General features: G+C 41.2%; 1 protein-coding gene across 2 annotated transcripts in view; it reads left to right on the forward strand.

The window, feature by feature from the left end:
- The window catches only part of TBC1D12 (TBC1 domain family member 12), an 83,820-nt gene that overhangs the window by 14,878 nt on the left and 47,928 nt on the right, over window positions 1–21,014 (forward strand). For both annotated transcript variants that reach the window (XR_013814799.1, XM_079794349.1), the window contains exon 2: window positions 5,452–5,575. Coding sequence is in view for 1 of the 2 variants with exons in the window: in XM_079794349.1 (XP_079650475.1) it covers window positions 5,452–5,575 (124 nt within the window). In the remaining variant the exon portion in view is untranslated. The remainder of the gene's footprint in view (window positions 1–5,451; window positions 5,576–21,014) is intronic.

Raw genomic sequence — 21,014 nt, forward strand, 5'->3', positions numbered from 1 at the left:
GTGGTGTTTGAGGCTTATGCACCTCCTCTAGCCCATTCATGTTCGTTTATTGATTCTTGATGAAGATCTTTGACCTGGTTACTCTCTAAAGTCCCTGGCAGCTCTAAAATGCTTTTTTTTTTTTTAAGTATAACCTTAATTACTTTCAGTCTTGAAATTCTATTTTTTTCACAGAGTAAATGATAGTGAATTCTGTTCTTTTTAAGTAGTTTTTATCCGTGAAAATATTTAGATTAGGTAAGCAAGTGTGTATTAAATAAAAATCTGTTTTTGTTTTAATTTTTAGAATTTGTAATAGGGACAAAGACAAGAGCCAGAAACAGCCTGAAAAGAAAAGAAAATTCTTAAAATTTAAAAAAGTTTATCATCTGGCAAAAAAAAAAAAGAAGAAGTACTTTAAGTGTGTGTGTGTGTGTGTGTGTGTGTGTGTGTGTGTGTAGTTAGCCGAAAGTCTTTTTCAAGTGAAAAATGATTGAGGTTTGGAAAGAATGTAAGTAATTTTCATGCCAGATCTTTAATCCCAAATATTCAAGGGTAGCCAAAGTACTGCATTTTAAGACACAGTACTTAAACTTCTTTGAATTAATTGTGTAGTCAACTGTGGCATTCCATGATCACTAGATAATGTTTTCTTTCTGGCCTTCTATTATACTTTGTGGAAACTTAGTACAAAGTCCAGGAAGTTGATGTGTTTTTAGCAGTGCAACTTCTACTGAGTCAGTTGGAAGATCAGGTCATGATTTCTACTTTTTAAAGTGATTTTACTCTTTTGATTGAAGTATGATTCCCCCCCCCCTGTTTGGAAAAGTAAATATTTTGACCCCTTTTAAATGTACAATTCCATTTAAGTGATGTTCAGAATATATCTAATGAATCTGGAAAGATTTTGCTAGAGCTGACATTGTTCACAGTAAAAAGTCAGCCAGTTTTCTCAAGTGTCAAATTTCAGTCTGAGAAACTATGGAATTTACATGGCTTTGTCTCACAAGTTAGTAAGTGGGTTTGCCAATTCTTAAAGACCCAAGCACTGGAGATTCTGCTGTGTTGGAAATCATGAGCAGAGAGCTTACATGGTGTAATAAAATTTGCCCCTTTAGGTTAGCTTTGGTGTAGTAGGCAAGTGGTCTGACTCTTTCATATCATACTAGAGGCCCGGTGCACGAATTTAGTGCATGGAGGGGGGTGTCCCTCAGCCCAGCCTGCACCCTCTCCAATCTAGGACCCCTCAAGGGATGTCCGACTGCCCGTTTAGGCCTGATCCCAGTAGGATTGGGTGTAAAAAGGCAGTCGGACATTTCTCTAGCAATCCAGGACTGCTGGCTCCCAACTGCTCACCTGCCTGCCTTCCTGATTGCCCCTAATCGCTTCTGCCTGCCAGCCTGATCACCCCCTAACCACTCCCCTGCCAGCCTGATTGATGCCTAACTGCTCCCCTGCCAGCCTGATTGCCCCTAACTGCCCTCCCCTGCAGGCCTGGTCACCCCTAACTGCCCTCCCTGCAGGCGTGGTCACCCCTAACTGCCCTCCCCTGCAGGCCTGGTCACCCCTAACTGCCCTTCCCTGCAGGCCCAGTCACCTCCAACTTCCCTCCTCGGCCGGCCTGGTCACCCCTAACTGCCCTCCCCTGCAGGCTTGATCGCCCCCAACTGCCCTCCCTTGCAGGCCTGGTCCCTCCCTACTGCCCTCCCCTGCTGACCATCTTGTGGCCGCCATCTTGTGTCCACATGGGGGCAGCCATATTTGACCACACGGGGGCAGCCATCTTGTATGTTGGAGTGACAGACAATTTGCATATTACTCTTTTATTAGATAGGATAGAGGCCTGGTGCACGGATGGGGGCCAGCTGGTTTGCCCTAAAGGGTGTCCCGGATCAGGGTGGGGGTTCCCTTAGGGCGTGGGGCAGCCTGGGCGAGGGGCCTGTGGTGGTTTGCAGGCCAGCCATGCCCCCTGGCGACCCAAGGGAGGCCGTGGTATCTGGGATTATTTATCTTCTATAATTGAAACTTTGTAGCCTTCAGCGGAGGCCAGGGCAGGCCAGGAACTTGGCTTCCTCCATCGCTGGGGAAACCCAAGCCTCCTGTTCACTCCATGGCCGCAGCCATTTTTGTTGGGATTTATTTATCTTCTATAATTGAAACTTTGTAGCCTTCAGTGGAGGCCTGGGCTGGCCAGGGTGTGCAGGAAGCTTGGCTTCCTCCATTGCTGGGGAAACCCAAGCATCCTGCTCGCTCTGTGGCCGCAGCCATCTTGGTTGGGTTAATTTGCATACTCGCTCCTGATTGGCTGGTGGGCATGGCTTGTGGGTGTAGCGGAGGTACGGTCAATTTGCATATTGCTCTTTTATTAGATATGACTAGAGGTCCAGTGCATGAAAATTCATGCACTGGGGGTGGGGGTCCCTCAGCCCAGCCTGCCCCCTCTCACAGTTTGGGAGCCCTCAGGGGCAGGAGGCGACCGGCAATCAGGGGAAGGCGACGCCCCCATCACACCTCTGCTGCTGCCACTGCTGGCAGCATAAGCTTCGGCCAGCCCTGGTTACCTGAGCCTCAAGTGGCCCTGGGCAGCTGGGCAGTTGACATCTGAGGCTTGCCTGCGCCTCAGGCTGGCCCTGGGCGCCTGGGGGACTGTGGGGACTGGGTGCCGCCATCTTGTGGCTGTGGGCGCTGCCATCTTTGAGGGCATGGCAGTCAATTAGCATATTCCCTCCTTATTGGCTGTGGGTGCCACCATCTTTGTGAGGGCATGATGGTCAATTAGCATATTCCCTCTTTATTAGATAGGATGTAACTTATTTTAAAAATATATTTTATTGATTTTTTACAGAGAGGAAGGGAAAAGGAGAGGGATAGAGAGTTAAAAACATTGATGAGAGAGAAACATCGATCAGCTGCCTCCTGCACACTCCCTACTGGTTATGTGCCCGCAACCAAGGTACATGCCCTTGACCGGAATCGAACCTGGGACCCTTCAGTCCGCAGGCTGATGCTCTATCCACTGAGCCAAACTGGTTAGGGCTAGGATGTAACTCTTTGTGTGGTAAAAGAAATCTTGGGAGAATGAAACAGACACAGATTTGTGAAGCAAATATTAACAGGTATTAACAAGTAAGAGCCATTCATTCATTTATCAACCTTTACTATAAAAGCCACTAAGAGAGAAGGCTAGGGTTTTTTTTTTCTCCTTCCTCTTTCTCACATCAGTTTTTTCTTGGCATGTCTCATTGTTTAAAAATTTTTTAAAGATGGATGACCATTGTCATTCCCTGCTTTCTATATATACTGATAAAATGTGGTACAGAATGAGAAAGGAAAAACAAACTCAACTAGGAAACATTTTTAAATTTTTCCAGCATATCTGAAACAATAAGATACTTTACAACTTATAAAAACTTGACTGTTGGGTTTAGGCAGAACCATTAAATAACACCTCTCAACACTTCTGAATTTGGAATCAATAGGAAAAAAGACATAGGACACAGACAAATGGGACCTCACAACATCAGCTTTAATATTGATGAAATCCGGATGGAAAGACATGCCTTTGGCTGCAGTGGGCCTCCTAATACTTCACCTGATTTAAATTTATCCAGCTAACACAGCAAGGCCTTTTCTGTGGGGATCGGGGACAGAGGAGTGCAGAGGAAACTAATTTAGCCTCATATTAGGAAACAGAACAAACTGATTCCTCTCTGCTGTTAGGCAGCAATGTCTGGCACCAAATTTCAGCTCCGCAGATGGGAATGAATAGGGGGCTGAGAGAAGCTAGGAGTGTCCCTTCCTTCTGCCCCTACCCCGAAACTAGAAGAATACAGAATAAGAATGACCCTTACCCCCATCACTGCCATATAAGTCTCGTTCATAGAGTCAAGCTCTACCTCTGCAATATAGAGAGAAAGAATGGTCTTCTCTCTCATGGGTGCTTGAACACATTTGGTTTGTTTTGCTAAGAAGCTTTTAGTATTGATTTAAATTTAAGAAATTTGAATATTTGGGGGTATAGGAAAAAGGGAAGTGTGTGTGTCTGTCTTCAGTTTGAAAGGTGAGGAGGAGGAACCTAGTCCCCCACATTTATTTGAATTAGGATCTCTACTTCACCAGTCCCCTGACAGTGGATAGGGGGGGATAAGGAATGGTGCATGAAAAGAACAGAGTATTACACATTATTGGCTTATTTATGTAACTTTTCATTGGGTTTTCCCCCTTAAAATGTAATAAAGTAGTGATTCCCTTCCTAGGTTAATCAGTAGAAGCCCATTTAATCTGTAATATCATTTTATTTTTAATTAAATTTTTATTGATTGGTTTTAGAGAGGAAGGGAGAGAGAGAAAGGGGAAGGGGGAGAGAGAGAAGCATCAATTTGTTGTTCCACTTATTTATCCATTCATTGCTTGATTCTTGTATGTGCCCTGACCGGTGATCGAACCCTGCAATCTTGGCACATCCAAATGACGTCTAACCAACTGAGCTACCCTGCCAGGACCTGTAATTGGAAAAATATTTTTAAATTAGTTTTTATTGCAGATGTATGCCAGTTAGCTACATTCTAAGTCATTTTTGTGGCAGGACAAAAACTGAAAACCCAATCCAAAATGTCTTTGTGGCATAAGAAATTAATGCGGAACATTATCTGATGGCCTTTCTTAGTAATTGGATACCTGTGGGCTCATATTTCTTTTATGGAAATTTCTTATAGTAACCAAAGTCTTTTAGATATGAAAATTTAAAGTATTGACTTTGTTTTGTTTTTTATTATTTAATGAGAATTTAAACTTCATTCTGAACTTACTATGATTGTAATGGTGATGCATATTGGAACAAGGTTTTTTGTTGTGGAGGTTATTTCTTTATTTTGCTTTTTTTCTTTTTTATCCTTTTCAGTGAGAGACACTTTCTTCTTAGTTATATACTCTTTTGCAGTAAGTTACCTTGTACATACCCTGTCCTAGAAAAAAACAATTTACATATGCCCGTATTATGACAGTGAAGGATCAGTAGATGCCCTTTTATTACAAACAGTAACAAATTATTACTGAAAATCACTAAATAGTATTTTCCCAAAAGAGTTTTACTTAATCCTTTACATTTTTCATACAGGTTCTCTTGAGCTTTGTTGTTCTCAATTTCTTGTCTTTTATTGTCAAGTGCATGCATGTGTAGTCAATTCAAGTCACTTTACAGGTGATTTGAAGCAATATTTACATCTTCTTTAAAGCTGTCATTTTCTTTCCAATTTATTTATCTCTCTAATGTCTCTTTTGATGATTTTTCTATTATTTCTATATAGGCAGGTATTCTTAATTGAGTCTTATTAGTCTAATAAATAGTAGAAATAATTTTATTTAAAGTTATTTTGTGTTTGTCTTGGGAGTAAACTTACTTTAGAAATTATTATTAAGTAGTTCCCTGGTTATCATAAAAAACATAATTCATGTAACTTTTCTGTATTTCAGAAACCTTTTTTCAAAAAGGACAAAGGAACTCAAATCAGTTGTCCATAGTGCTCCTGGTTGGAAATTATTTGGTCAAGTTCCTCCCAGAGAGAATCTCCAGAAAACTTCCAAAATTATTCAGCAGGTAAGTACTAGCATAGCCATGTGTTTTGTCTTAGTTTTTCAAATATATTTTCTTGTTAATTAATCATGTCCTACTTTCATTTATATTTTTATACATATGAAATTTTGGGATTATAGATATTTGTAGCAACCGTAATATATTTTTAAAACATGACACATTTTCAATTATCTTTTATGGTTGTGAAAATTCTTTAAAGTAATATAATATTGATTTTGTTTCCTAGTTATTCCTTGGATAGCCTTTTGTTATCGTTGTTGTTAGCTAACTACTCTCTTCACAGACTTTGACTTCAAATTGAACACGGTAGCATTTGCCAGTGGCACAGATTTTATGGAGATAGGTAGTTGTGAACTTATGAAATAGTAAAAAAAAAAAAAACGGAGTCGAGTTTGAGGTTGAGCTCTTTCTATGATTACTTTTCTGGTGTTCTGTCTAAACCAAGGACTTTGTGACATGAGTGAATATATAATCTTTTTTAGTAGTTTAGAAGCTAATTCTTTTAATATCTGTATTAATATTTCTATTCTTGAGTTTTTAAGAATTTCAGATCTTACCTGACTCCTAAATTTCTGCTCCTCAGTACTAGGAGATCGATGAGACTGGAAAGCAGCAAGACTGGATCAATTTGTAGCATTTTTAAATTAGGAGAATTTGTTGCTCAGGAGATATATAATAAATTTCCTATTTCCCTGCTTCCCAATTATAGTTTATCAGATTTAACACAACCAGCATTATAAAAATAATGACATTAAGGCAATAATCATCATTCAAATTGGAAAAATACCTTCCTTTAAGCATTTAATAGTGTTCCTTTTATTGCTCAAAAGAAAGATTGTTCCCAAAAGTAATATAAGAAAATAATTTTTACATCTTTAAAAACATTACTTATAGTTAATTTTATTTACAATTAATTAAAATGTTGACTAGTTTAAATAGCTGCTGGAACTTAAAACTATGCTGATTCCCAAGGTGTGTGTACTCAGGCACCCAGGTGTTTCAGCTAATGGGGGAACCATGGCAAATTCAGTGATACTCCACATCTGTCAGATATGGTAGACTTTTAGCTTGAGGTAGTATGCAATTTCAACATTAAATGGCACTATATTCTTTCCATATCTTTGTGAATCTAATTTTTCTGAGGATTTGATAAAAATCAGATACTGTGCAAAGTAAGTGTGGAACAGGAAAAATGAGGGTGATAATATCTAATCGGATTTCAAGTTTTGAGAAATTATACAGTATACAAGTATACATGCTCAATTAGTAATTGTGGTTATTTAGGAGTGAAATAAAACTCTTTTTCTTTAATTTATGTGTATTATATTTTCAAATGGCTACTAAATGTTAGGATATAAATTCTATTAAATTGTTAGATATAACTACTGTAGTTATTAAACAGAATTATTAGGTATTTTTGTTAGTTTGTGGAGGCTTGATGAAAAAATTACTGGGACACTGAGGGCACTGTTAACCAAGAAAATTTGTGAATCTTTGCTATCTTAGCATTTTAAATTTAACTTTTTTTTTGTAAAGTCTGAAAATAACCTGTCGAGTTTTTCAGAAGACCAAGTTCGCCCTCTAGAGGCAAAACAGTGGTCTTGATATTGAAGGTTTTGTATTCCTACTTTATGATAATTTACCTTAAATGTTCATGTGCATACACTTTTATGTCTTTATATAAAGTAACATTCTGCAATATCTTCTCGTAGGTGTCTAAATAAATTACTGGGTGGATAATTATCTGTTTATTGATATTCTGTATGCCTTTAATTTGCTTTCTTTATTTTGGAAAGCCACATTCTCTCTTTATGTATATTGTGTGACTATTTGATGACTGGCCAGGAAAAGAACAACTCTTATTTTCATAGGGGAAGAAGGAGTGGAGTTGCTGTCCTCTACAGCCCCTTCTCTGGCTTTTTATAGATGGTGATTTCTCCAGCTACTACTTTTATGTTTTGAACTTTCAAGTTGTGTGTAGGTACTAGTGTGTATTTTGGTGCCTTTTTCATGGGTCTCTTTACCTTGGGGAGGTGTGATAGATGGTGAAATTGTTCCTCTGATCCTTTCTACCCTCAAAATATGTATCTCTTTCACCATGTGATGGGACATGTTTCTGCCTCTCCCTTTCTGCTTTCTCTTTCCCTACTTCTGTGTGTGTCTTCTGCACTCCATTTGTCCAACTTTGCTGTCCTCTTCCCTGCAATTGTCATTTTAAAGAATGGCATTATTTTCTTTCATTAATAACTAGTGGCCCAGTGCACAAATTTGTGCACATTGAAAGGAAATTAATTAGAAGAAATATTTTAATATTGCTATTCACCCTTTATAATAGAAGTGTCAACCAAATTCATGATCGACAATGACAGATCAAAACATACGCATGCAATTGGCGCCAGCAAGAGCTTTATATGTATCGTGCATGCACGAGTCAACTTAGCCTTTTATAGATATAGAATAAACTTGCTTAATTAGACCTGCTTTCTGATGTAGCTAAACTATTTCCAGCCCAGTGAAGCACCCCAGCTTCTCTTTTTCAGGTAATTGTCAGCAACACAGCAGTAAATATCAACACAAACCAGATTATTATTATTATAGATCACGCAGGGAAAACAAATGGTAAAATATTTAACTGCAGCAGTGTTTGACTATATTCTGCACAGTGAGAAAATCTGAAGTCATTTCCAAGGTCTACAACGTCTTACTTCTTTTTAGTCGGGTCAAGTTTCTAAACTTTCTAAATCTCCATTTTCTGGCTAATGAAAAGAAAATGGACCCCGGGTCCGGGTGAGGCCGCGGGCCCCTGGATCCGGGTGAGCCTGGGCCCCGGGTCCGGGTGAGGCCGCGGGCCCCTGGATCCGGGTGAGCCTGGGCCCCGGGTCCGGGTGGGGCCGCGGGCCCCTGGATCCGGGTGAGCCTGGCCCCGGGTCAGGGTGGGGCCGCGGGCCCCTGGATCCGGGTGAGCCTGGGCCCCGGGTCCGGGTGGGGCCGCGGGCCCCTGGATCCGGGTGAGCCTGGGCCCCAGGTCCAGGTGAGGCCGCGGGCCCCTGGATCCGGGTGAGCCTGGGTCCCGGGTCCGGGTGAGGCCGCGGGCCCCTGGATCCAGGTGAGCCTGGGTCCCGGGTCCGGGTGAGGCCGCGGGCCCCTGGATCCGGGGGAGCCTGGCCCCGGGTCCGGGTGAGGCCGTGGGCCCCTGGATCCGGGTGAAGCCGTGCCCCTGGGTCCGGCCGAGACCAAACCAGAGGGAGTCGGACCTGCATTACCACCATTTGTCCACCATCCAGAGCTGAGGGGTCAGTGCCGACATGTACTCATAAGGAACTGGTGGACATTGATATTGGGTCTCAAAAGAACTGTTGGTCCAGAAAGAAACTCACTACAGACTGATTCATTTGCCTGTCAGCATAATTATTATTGCTCGTCGCACATTCAATTCTTATAAGTATATCTCTAGTGACACATGATTTCGCTCATCTAGGGGAAATGATGAACAACATGGACTGATGAACAAGAACAGAACCAGAAACAAGGAGGCACCGATCGGACTATCGGGCCTCAGAGGGAGGATAGGGGAGGGTGGGGGGAGAAGGGAGAGATCAACCAAAGGTCTTGTGTGCATGCATAAGAGCCTAACCAATGGTTAAGTTCAACAGGGGGTTGGGGCATCCATGGGGAGGGGTGTGGGATGGGAATGGGGGGATGAGGACAAATATGTGACACCTTAATCAATAAAGAAATTAAAAAAGAAAAAAGAAAATGGGATTCTAGCCCTAGCCGGCTTGGCTCAGTGGATAGAGCGTCAGCCTGTGGACTGAAGGGACCCAGGTTTGATTCCAGCCAAGGGCACATGCCTGGGTTGCGGGCTTGATCCCCAGTGGGGGGCATGCAGAAGGCAGCCCATCAATGATTCTCTCTCATCATTGATGTTTCTATCTCTCCTTCTCCCATCCTCTCTGAAATCAATAAAGAAATATATTTAAAAAAGAAAATAGGATTCCATTGAGTCTCCTATCTACCTACTCCAGGACTTCTGTGAGGATCAAATGAGATGAAGCATGGGAAAATGCTTCACAGACATTTGGTTGAAGTGTGAAATGTTTCCACCTGGCTATAAAGCAAGTCATGTTCCTGGGCTGAAGAAATTGCAAGGAGGCTAGTTGTTGCTAGGGAGAGGAAGCTGGGCGTTGCTATGTGATGTCATTACCCGGATGGACATACACTTAACATATTAGCCTTTTATATATATAGACTAGAGGCCTGATCACTCAGGAGGGGTTCCTTAGCCCGGCATGCGCCCTCTTGCAGTCCAGGAGCCCTCAGGGGATGTCCGACAGACGGCTTAGGCTCGCTCCCCAGGGGAAGCAGTCCTAAGCTGTCCGTCAGACATCCTTAGCGCTGCTACGGAGGTGGGAGAGGCTCCCACCACCTCCGCTGCGCTCACCAGCTGTGAGCCCGGCTTCTGGCTGAGCAGCGCTCCCCCTGTGGGAGCGCACTGACCACGAGGGGGCAGCTCCTGTGTTGAGCGTCTGCCCCCTGGTGGTCAGTGTGCATCATAGCTACTGGTTGTTCCGCCATTCGGTCGATTTGCATAATAGTCTTATTATATAGGATAGTAAATTTATAACTTTGTTTCTCTGTTCCTACCTGAAACATTTTTTAACAGCCCTGACTTTTTTTTTTAATATATTTTATTGATTTTTTTACAGAGAGGAAGGGAGAGGGAGAGTTAGAAACATCGATGAGAGAGAAACATCAATCAGCTGCCTCCCGCACACCCCCCACTGGGGGATGTGCCCGCAACCAAGGTACATGCCCTTGACCGGAACTGAACCTGGGACCTTTCAGTCCACAGGCCGATGCTCCATCCACTGAGCCAAACCGGCTAGGGCCAGCCCTGACTTTTAAACTCTGTAAAACATCTATAATAATAAAAGCATAATATGCTAATTAGACGGGACCTCCTTCTGGACGACCTTCCGGACGAAGCTGGGGCTGCAAGGGAAGCCTCTGTCCCGGTGCCTGCCAGCGGCTGGAGGGAAGCCCGGGTCCTGGGTGCCAGAGGGAACCTAGTGCCGGCAGCCAGGGGAAGGAAGGCCTACTTTTACACAAATTTCATGCATTGGGCCTCTGGTTATGAATATAAAACTGTTTTTGAGATCCTTTACCACATACTCTTTTCAAATGGATGTTATTTATTTGGAATCAGAAATAAAAAATGACGATGTTGTTAGTAAAGCCATGAAGAATGTTAGGACACATCTGTCATGTTTTAGGGTAGAGTCTTAAGTTAGTAAGGCTGTAGAAAAATGAAGGTAGCTAGTAATTCCAATATAAATCTGCCTGAAAAAGTGAGCAATGCCAAAAGTACTTTGGAAAAGTAAATTCCTTTGAGCTTTTTAAAGTTGCCTTACTTGCTTTTTGAGTGACAAAACAGTAAGATTTAATAGGAGATTAGAGTACTAGTATTATTTTATAGAATAATTATTTTAAAGCAGATATTCAGAAAGTAGTTATCATATTTTTAAGTATTTGTATGATTATGTATTGGGCCAGACTTTTCTTCAGTGGAAAGACATAAGATTATAAACTAATTATATAGAAAAGTAGGGTTTGATTTATAAACTTTTTACTCTAATGATTGTTAATTACACAAATAACACATGATTATATTTTCTCTATAAAATAGAAAACATTATAGGAAGATATATCTCATTTCACTTTCCCTTCATATTTTTAGGCCTTTTAAAATGTATTTTTATCAATGGGGGGGAAAAAGGAGACATATGTACTACTATTTGTAATACTTTAAACAATAAAAATAAATAAATAATAAAATGTATTTTTATGTGGAAAACATAATTATTTTTATATGTGTATATTTTTTAATATATGGTGTTAAAAATATTTTTCTGTAACATTTCTAAAACAGAGTGCCTTTGTATGTATGTGTCTGTATATATACATATATATTTTGTTTTGCTTTATCTAACTTTACATTTTGTATATCTATAGTTTTTCAGAGATACATGAAGTTCATAGGTGAAAGATAACTAGGTTAAATATTTTTTAATTGTATTCTTATAGTAAATTTTATTAAAAGATCTCATCAATTTTAGCTCCCCATGTTAACATTAAAGAAACATAAAAATTATTTTAGGATAAAAGCAAAAGCGAACTGATTCAAGTTTGGCATTTAACTTGATACTCACTTCCCAAATCATGTGAATATTTCATAATGTTATTTTATGAGGATTATCACATGTGTTCTCTTGCAGGTGTGAAATTCCTGCTTGTGGCCTTTTCAACCAGTTGGTGAGCCATGTTAAAAATTGCATCAATTAATTATAAATAGTATTTCAATTATATTGTAGTTTAATTGACCTAAATTTTTGTTTTTTTCTAAATTAATAGGCCAAAATTTGAAGATAGCTACATAGTTTATCTTATGAGCTCCAAACTGCAAGTGAAAATGATTATAAATGAGTCATGTTTAATTGTAACATGATTTCATACTAGATTGAATATATACCCTATTTATGTCAAACTGATCATCTTTCAGTAGAAATAATTTATTTTTTTGCTAGGCACTGTTTTTATATTGGCATCTTTTTTGTTAATCCTGACCCAAGGATATTTTTTGACTTTTAGAAAGAGTGAAAGGGAGAGACACAGACAGAGAGAGACATCGATGCGAGAGATATATTGACTGGTTGCCTCCCATGTGCCAACCAAGGCCGGGGATGGAGCCTACAACTGAAGTACATGCCCTTGACTGGAATCAAACTCAGGACCCTTCAGTCCGCTGGCCAGCACTCTACATATTGGCATTTTAAGTGAGAAAATGAGATTGTAGTACTTAGATGATGTTTCAAGTTTTTAATCGTTCATGTATTTTTCTGAGTGAAGTTTTAGTTCAATGATTGAGTCACTTTCACGTAACTTTTGACTAGCAAGAAAAAAAGTTTTTAAGACATTACACAGATTTCTTAATCTCCGCACTTTAAATTGTGTAAAAGTAGAATATGTTATCCTCCTCAGTTAAACCTTTGCTTTGGAAGTTTTTTACTGCAGGAACAATAACAGCAAGAATTTGAATACATATGCTTTATGAGCAGCAGCTAAATATATAACATTTTGAAAGCTTTATATTTTGGTTACTAACTTTATTGGTGTGTGTAGTATTAGAACATTTTAGAAGAGTTCATTGGCTTTAATTATGCATAAATGTAGATATCTTGGGTGTAAAATTTGACTTAGTGACTTCCTTCATGGTTGTTAAATTGTGGAGGGGATGGACATTGTTCAGAATTTATTTTTGAAAAGCCCTTAAAAATGTTACACCCTTGCATGTTTATTTTCACTTTTATTTATCTAATGTATTGTCACCTTGAAAAGGTAGTAAATAACTACCTTTGCAGCTGCATGTGTGTTCCTTATTTATAGTTCATGATAAATTATTGTCTTACCTATGTAAAAACAAATTAATTTTATAAAAGTTAATTTGTGTGGTCTGAAGATTCAGAGAGGAATTTATAACAACACCTCTAGGCCTGATCTTCTGGGAGAGGGAAGAAGTATGAACTTTAAGAGAGAAGTTTAAGTTAGTTAAACTAAAAGAGTAAAAACAAGTCCTCAAATTGAATAGGGTGGGATATGGGGGGCGGGAATTTTTTCCTTTTATAAGAGACAGACTTGGAAAGGGGTTGCAGTTTGAAAACACTCTGACTACCTGTGATTTGATTCCATAAATACAGTTTGAGTATCAAAGTTATAATAAAAGTTGTATTCATTCTATCTTTATGTCAGTCAGACTTTTATATTATGTTAGGCTTCAAATTAGACTAAACAAAATTGTACTGCCCAGCCGGTGTGGCTCAGTGGTGAGTGCCGAACTATGAGCCAGGAAGTCACGGTTCCATTCCTGATCAGGGCACATGCCTGGGTTGCGGGCTCCTTCCGCAGTAGGGGGCGTGCAGCAGGCAGTTGATCAATGATTCTTTCTCATTATTGATGTTTCTCTCTCTCTTTCTCCTTTCCTCTCTGAAGTCAATAAAAATGTATTTTTAAAAATTGTGCTAATAACTTTTCCAAGATAAAGTTTTCTAAAGCACTCCTATATGTCAGAGTGATATGAAATGCTTCTCCTCAAGGAAGAAAATTGAGAATTAGTAAAGGCATCATAATCGGCATAACCTTCACCCCCCTACTCCAAGCAAGGTGGTTTCCCTGGCTCTTGGATCAAGGTGAGGAAGAGACCCTCTTTATCTTGAGCAGACATGGTCTTGAGGTGTTCACATCGGCTATTTTGGTTTATATGTATTAGGCTATTTTGGTTTTCATATTGTCTTTGGAAGAGACATTCCTATTCTTCCAGTTCCATATTTTATTTCTTTTATTTTAATCCTCACCAGAGGACATGTTCATTGATTTGAGAGAGAGAAACATCAATATGAGAAACATTGATGGGTTACCTCCCACATGTGCCCTTACAAGGGATCAAACCCACAACCCAGGCATGTGCCCTGATCATGAATCAAACCCGCAACCCTTAGGAACTACACTCCAATCCAATAAGGCACCTGGCTAGGGCATATTTTACTTCTTTCAAAAGTTATTCAAAGACTCTTAGTACCCTCCATTTGAACCCAGATTTGATCTTTTTTCATCTTGCCTCCTCATATATCTTTTTGATAGATCTCTTTAGCTGCAGATTCCAAGGCATCAGAGTGTGGTGGCAAACTCGAAGCTTTTTCTCTAGCAGAAATTGAAGGACAAAATTCTTGAACTGACCCTACATTCTTCTCTAAGATTGTCTGGCTTTCATTGCAATGAATACGTAATTTATTTACATACATTTACTGTGTTTGATACATTAGTCATGGTTCGGATTCTTGGGATATAAGTAAATATGAGTCCTATGAGTTATTCCAGTATAACTGTATGTGGAGGAGAGCTGGAGAGTTTCATATATAATTTTAATGTGGTGAGTGCCGTAGCTGAGTTTTGGACAAAGTATGAGAGTACTGATGAATGATTAATTCTGCTCAGATACACCATGTGAGTTATGTTGTGAAGTATACTAGTAGTAGTTCACCAAGTAGACAAGGTGTGGAAAACCATTCCAGAATAAGCAAACCAGGGATGCACAGACTTGGTTAGTTAGCAGGCCAGTATATCAGAGAGTAAGTCAAGGGTCATTAGCCACAGGTTTAGAGAGTTGGGTTTTATAAAAAATACTATGAAATAAGGCATTGATATGTCAAATTCATATATTAGAAAAGTAATTCTAGAGGCATTATACAAGCTATAATAGAAAAGGGTGGGTTTGCAAATGAGGACATTAAAATTAGTCTATGATTCTGGTTCCCAAACACAGTGGATTACCTAGAGAATGTGTTAAGGATATTGATCCTTTGACCACATACATTGGGTTCTTAATATCAATTTTGTGTTTTTCAATTCTTATGTTTCTAGTTGATTCTTTTCAAATCCTGCTATATCACTTTTTATAGTTCCCTGCTGAAATTTCAAGCTTGTCCTTTATCTCCTTAAAACATAGTAAGTATAGTTGTTTCATAGCCCGTGTCTGATAATTCCAGTGACTGGAAATTCTGTAGATGTTTATTTTGAATATTTTTCCTGCTAGTTTTTGTTAGCAGATGCTATTTTATCTCTGTATGTGCCTAGTTACCTTTGCTTGGGTGCTGGACATAATATTTGAAACATTATATATAGAAAACAGTTTGAAAGCTAAGGTAATGCCATCCATAGATTTGAATTTGTGTCTCTTAAGTGCCTGGTTGGCACTAGTTATATAGTTTTTTCATCCATTCAGATAAGACAAAGACCAGATAGTCTGTTTGGCCATTTTTCTTATTAAGTTGTAAAAGTTTTTTTATTGTTAAACCAACTTGGTGTTCCTTGGATAAACTTCAGTTAGTCATAATATCCATTTTGTATGTTGATGGTTCAACTTGCATTTGTGTGTATTTAAATTAATAAACTTTATTTTTTAGAGCAGTTCTGGATTCACGGCAAAAGTTGAGCAGAAAGTACAGAGAGTTTCTATATATACTTTGTCTCTACACACCCACAACCTCCTCCACACAGTGTGATACATTTGTTACAATCAGTGAACCTACATTAATGCATCATTATCACCCAAAGCCCATAGTTTACATTAGAGTTCACTCTCTGTGCTGTACATTCTCTGTTCTGTGAGTTTTGATGAATGTATATAATGACGTGTGTTCACTACTATTTGTATCATACGGAATAATTTCATTGCCCTAAAAATTGTTTCTGCTCTGCCTATATATCCTTCCATATGCCCCTAATCCCTGGCAACCAATTATCTTTTTACTGGCTCCATAGTTTTGCCTTTTCCAGAATGTTAAATGGTTGGAATAATACAGTATATAGCCCTTTCATATTGGCTTCTTTCACTTAGCAATATGCATTTGTTTATTTTATGTCTTTTCATGGCTTGATAGCTCATTTCTTTTTAGTGTTGAGTAATATTTTAATGTTTGGATGTGCCACAAGTTCATTTATCCATTCACATCTGAAGTACAGCTTGGTTGCTTCCAAGTTTGGCAATAATGACTAAAGCTGCTATAAACATTCATGTGCAGGTTTTCATATGATGTAAGTTTTTATTTCATTTGGGTAAATACCAAGGAGTCTGATTGCTGGATCATATGATAAGAGGATGTTTAGTTTTGAAAGAAACAGCCAAACTGTTTCCAAAGAGGCTGGACCATTTTGTATTTCCACTAGCAAAGCATGAGAGTTCCTATTGTTCCACATCCTCACCAGCATTATGTGTTGTCAGTGTTCAGGATTTTGACCATTCTATGAGATATGTCGTAGTATCTCATTGTTTTAATTTGCAATTCCCTATTAACATTTGAGGTTCAAAACATCTTTTCATGTATTTACTTGCCATCTATATATCTTCTTTACTGAGATGTCTCCAGATCTTTTGCCATTTTTTAATTGGATTGTTAATTTTCCTAAAAACAATAAGAACAGAACTCAATAAACTTTTAGGAGTTCTTTGTATATCTTACAAAACAGTCCTTTATCAAATGTATCTTTTGAAGATATTTCCTCCCACTTTGTTGCTTCTTTTCATTTTCTTGACAGTGTCTTTTACAGAGCCAAAGTTTTTAAAATTAATAATTCCTGCTTCTCAATTATTTATTTCATGGATTATGCCTTTGGTATTATATCTAAATTCATTATCATACCTAAGGTTAGTTAGGTTTTCTCCTATCCTCTAGTAGTTTTATAGTATTTTTATTTTACATTTCGATCTATTGAGTTAATTTTATGAATTATGAAGAGTGTAAGTTCTGTGTCTGGGTTCATTTTTTTTGCATGTAGATGTCCAGTATTCAGCACCATTCATTGAAAAGACTGTCTTTAATCCATTATATTGCCTTTGTTCCTTTGTCAACGATCAGTTGACTATATTTATGTGTATATTTATGGGCTTTCTGTTCTGTTCTATTGATTTATCTGTCTATTTCGTCAGTCCCATTATAAATATTTCTCTCTTTTCCGCGACCAGCACGGCTAGAGAGTGGACAGGAGTCCTGAGTAGGGGCAATGGGGGATAGAGAAAATGAAAGAGACAGACACAAAGACAGTAGGGAAAGCTGGGACTGGGTGGGACAGCTGTCCTCTGCTGGAGAGATTGGGACCCAGGGCCCATACAGCATGTTTATTTTATACAGTAAGATACCAGGAAGTTTTACTAAAGTTTAAGATAAAGAAAATGTGTGCATTCTTGTGGCTTCTTTGTAATCGTCACTTCTGGGTGGGCCCGGATAATCGTGTTTGTTCCTGTTGCCTGGCTGGATTTAGATAATGAAATCCACCCCCTGGAGCCTGAGCTAAAGGTCAGACTGACATCACACCTGCCTCTGGCAAGGTATGTTTCCAGGGCATGGCTCTGCCAGGCGCCATTGGATTCAGATGACAATCAGCTCAGGGGCCTTTCCCAGTTGCTCTCTACATCTCTCCCTTCTTTATTTTTAAATGTAGCTTATGGATATCTAATTGGAGCCTTTGGACTTGAGATCGCAGGAGCTTGCTGCTGACTAAAAGAAAGCAGGATAAAATTAGTGGTACATAAAGGAATCCTATTAAGTACCAGGTGGTGTGTTTTAACATTTTCCACAGATTAAATCCTTTAAATCATCCAGCAATTCTTTTGCCAGTTTCACTGGAGATATAATTTCATCATGACTATTCTGAATGGCTTGCACATGTTTGTGTAGCCGTACAAGGTCTATACTGATATTATTATGATGCCATATTCCCTGTAGGTGCATCTTGATTTTACTCCAATCCCATAGAGAACTGTCATAGCAGGCTGAAGTCACACAAATATAGTATTTACAATTTAGAATTAAAGTGAGTTATTGCCAAATGATGGGTGGGTTACCATATTTTCCGGCGTATAAGACCCCGACTTTTGAGAAGATTTTCCTGGGTTAAAAGGTCATCTTATATGCCGAAAAATACGGTATGTAAAAGCAGCATGGCATTGCAGCTGCTGTCTAATCTTGACACTTTCTAATTGATTGCCTAGTCCTATTACTACAGCTTCCAAAACATTTAACTTTGTTTCTAGCCTTTTGTCTATATCTTCTTGATCATGATATGTAGTTGAGGTGTTCTGAACCAATTCATTGACAAATTTTGCATTCTGGATGCTTTGAGTCAATGCAAGAGAAGCAGTTACAGCAGATGCAATAACAGTAACTAGGGTAACAATACAAAAAATAATAAGTCCCAAAGCACACTTTTCCTGGGACAGCTGATTATGTAATTCCATAATACCATTTTTCCGGTGTATTGGTAGGAAGCATAATAAAAGAAGGCTGCTTTAAAATTAATATATCTTCATTCAGATTATGCCTGGAAACACAGCTGGTAAGGTTACAGTGATGGCATTGGACAGCATAATGGGTGTCCAATCTGATGATGTTCACATTTCCAGTCACCAATACATATAGAGGCTGGACACAGGCTTGTAAGCCATAGCAAGGGCTCGATGAACATGCTCCTTTAATATTAGCTAAGAAAGAGCCAGTAAAATTAAGAAAGTCAAGGGCAGCGGCTAAACGCCAAAGATCTTTTTGTAAACCTCCTATTTCTGTGGTCAGGGCGTTACCCACAAACCCTCCTGGTGACATAGGCTCGTGATGGGGATATTTAGCATCAAGCCTGTGAGACCAATCCAATACATACAAGTCAGAGCCAGAAATATTATATCTTACTGGTATAGGGTTGGCACAATCTTGCCATTGAGGAAATGCTCCCAGTTCAGTAGTGGTGCTGTTAGGACAGTAAGGGAGTGGGGGATGCTTATCAGACAGCCATCGGGTGGCCTTAGGAAACCCCAGTTTAGTAACTGTCTGAATATATTTTCCCATATCCCAGGGGCCTGCATCGTTAGCAATGTCTGCGCCTCCATAGGACGTCTTATTTTCTTGGCCAAGATGCAAACATCCTGAAGTCCCCTTTTTAGATAAACAAAAGGGAGCTCCCTACCAAAGCCATGAAGTATAATTACCATGGGAAGGAGGAGTTCTGTGCTTGTTGGAGCTACCCCCAACCATATTGGTGTTGTTAGTAAACACTGGCACTGATTCCCCGGTCCAGGTGGCTGGATTGACCACAGGGGGGTCTGGAACATATGTCCAGTAAGTTTCTGCTGCAGCCAAACTTACCTGGCCGCTGACAAGTGCCAGCATAGCAACAAAAAGGGTGGAGGGGGTTACCTGAACCCCCTGTTCTTTTTTTTTTTTTTTTTTTTTTTTTTTTTTTTTTCTTTTTTTTTTTTTTTTTTTTTTTTCTTTTTTTTTTTTTTCCTTTTTTTAAATTTCTTTATTGATTAAGGTGTCACATATTTGTCCTCATCCCCCCATTCCCATCCCACACCCCTCCCCATGGATGCCCCAACCCTCTGTTGAACTTAAGCATTGGTTAGGCTCATATGCATGCACACAAGACCTTTGGTTGATCTCTCCCCCATCCCCCCACCCTCCCCTATCCTCCCTCTGAGGCCCGATAGTCCGATCGATGCCTCCTTGTTTCTGGTTCTGTTCTTGTTCATCAGTCCATGTTGTTCATCATTTCCCCTAGATGAGCGAAATCATGTGTCACTAGAGATATACTTATAAGAATTGAATGTGAGACGAGCAATAATAGTTATGCTGACAGGCAAATGAATCAGTCTGTAGTGAGTTTCTTTCTGGTCCAACAGTTCTTTTGAGACCCAATATCAATGTCCACCAGTTCCTTATGAGTACATGTCGGCACTAACCCCTCAGCTCTGGATGGTGGACAAATGGTGGTAATGCAGGTCCGACTCCCTCTGGTTTGGTCTCAGCTGGATCCAGGGGCACGGCTTCACCCGGATCCAGGGGCCCACGGCCTCACCCGGACCAGGGATCCAGCCTCACCCGGATCTAGGGGCACACGGCCTCGCCCAGACCCAGGATTCAGCTTCATCCGGACCCAGGGGCGCATGGCCTCACCCGGACCCAGGGGCGCGTGGCCTCTCCCAGACCCAGGGTCGCGTGGCCTCACCCGGATCCAGGGGCCCATGGCCTCACCTGGACCCGGGGCCAGGCTCACCCGGGTCCAGGGGCCCACGGCCTCACCCGGACCCGGGACCCAGGCTCACCCGGATCCAGGGGCCCACGACCTCACCCGGACCCGGGGCCAGGCTCACCCGGATCCAGGGGCCCATGGCCTCACCCGGACCCGGGGCCAGACTCACCCGGATCCAGGGGCCCACGGCCTCACCCGGACCCGGGACCCAGGCTCACCCGGATCCAGGGGCCCACGGCCTCACCCGGTCCTGGGACCCAGGCTCACCCGGATCCAGGGGCCCAAGGCCTCACCCGGACCCGGGACCCAGGCTCACCCTGATCCAGGGACCCAAGGCCTCACCCGGACCCGGGACCCAGGCTCACCCGGATCCAGGGGCCCACGGCCTCACCCGGATCCAGGGGCCCACGGCCTCACCCAGACCCAGGGCCCAGGCTCACCCGGACCCGGGGCCAGGCTCACCCGGATCCAGGGGCCCACGGCCTCGCCCGGACCCGGGGCCCAGGCTCACCCGGACCCAGGGCCAGGCTCACCCGGATCCAGGGGCCCACGGCCTCACCCGGACCCGGGACCCAGGCTCACCCGGATCCAGGGGCCCACGGCCTCACCCGGTCCCGGGACCCAGGCTCACCCGGATCCAGGGGCCCAAGGCCTCACCCGGACCCGGGACCCAGGCTCACCCGGATCCAGGGGCCCAAGGCCTCACCCGGACCCGGGACCCAGGCTCACCCGGATCCAGGGGCCCACGGCCTCACCCGGACCCAGGGCCCAGGCTCACCCGGATCCAGGGGCCCACGGCCTCACCCGGACC

Source organism: Cnephaeus nilssonii (assembly GCF_951640355.1).
Source record: "Cnephaeus nilssonii genome assembly, chromosome: 16".
Classification (NCBI taxonomy): Eukaryota; Metazoa; Chordata; class Mammalia; order Chiroptera; family Vespertilionidae; genus Cnephaeus; species Cnephaeus nilssonii.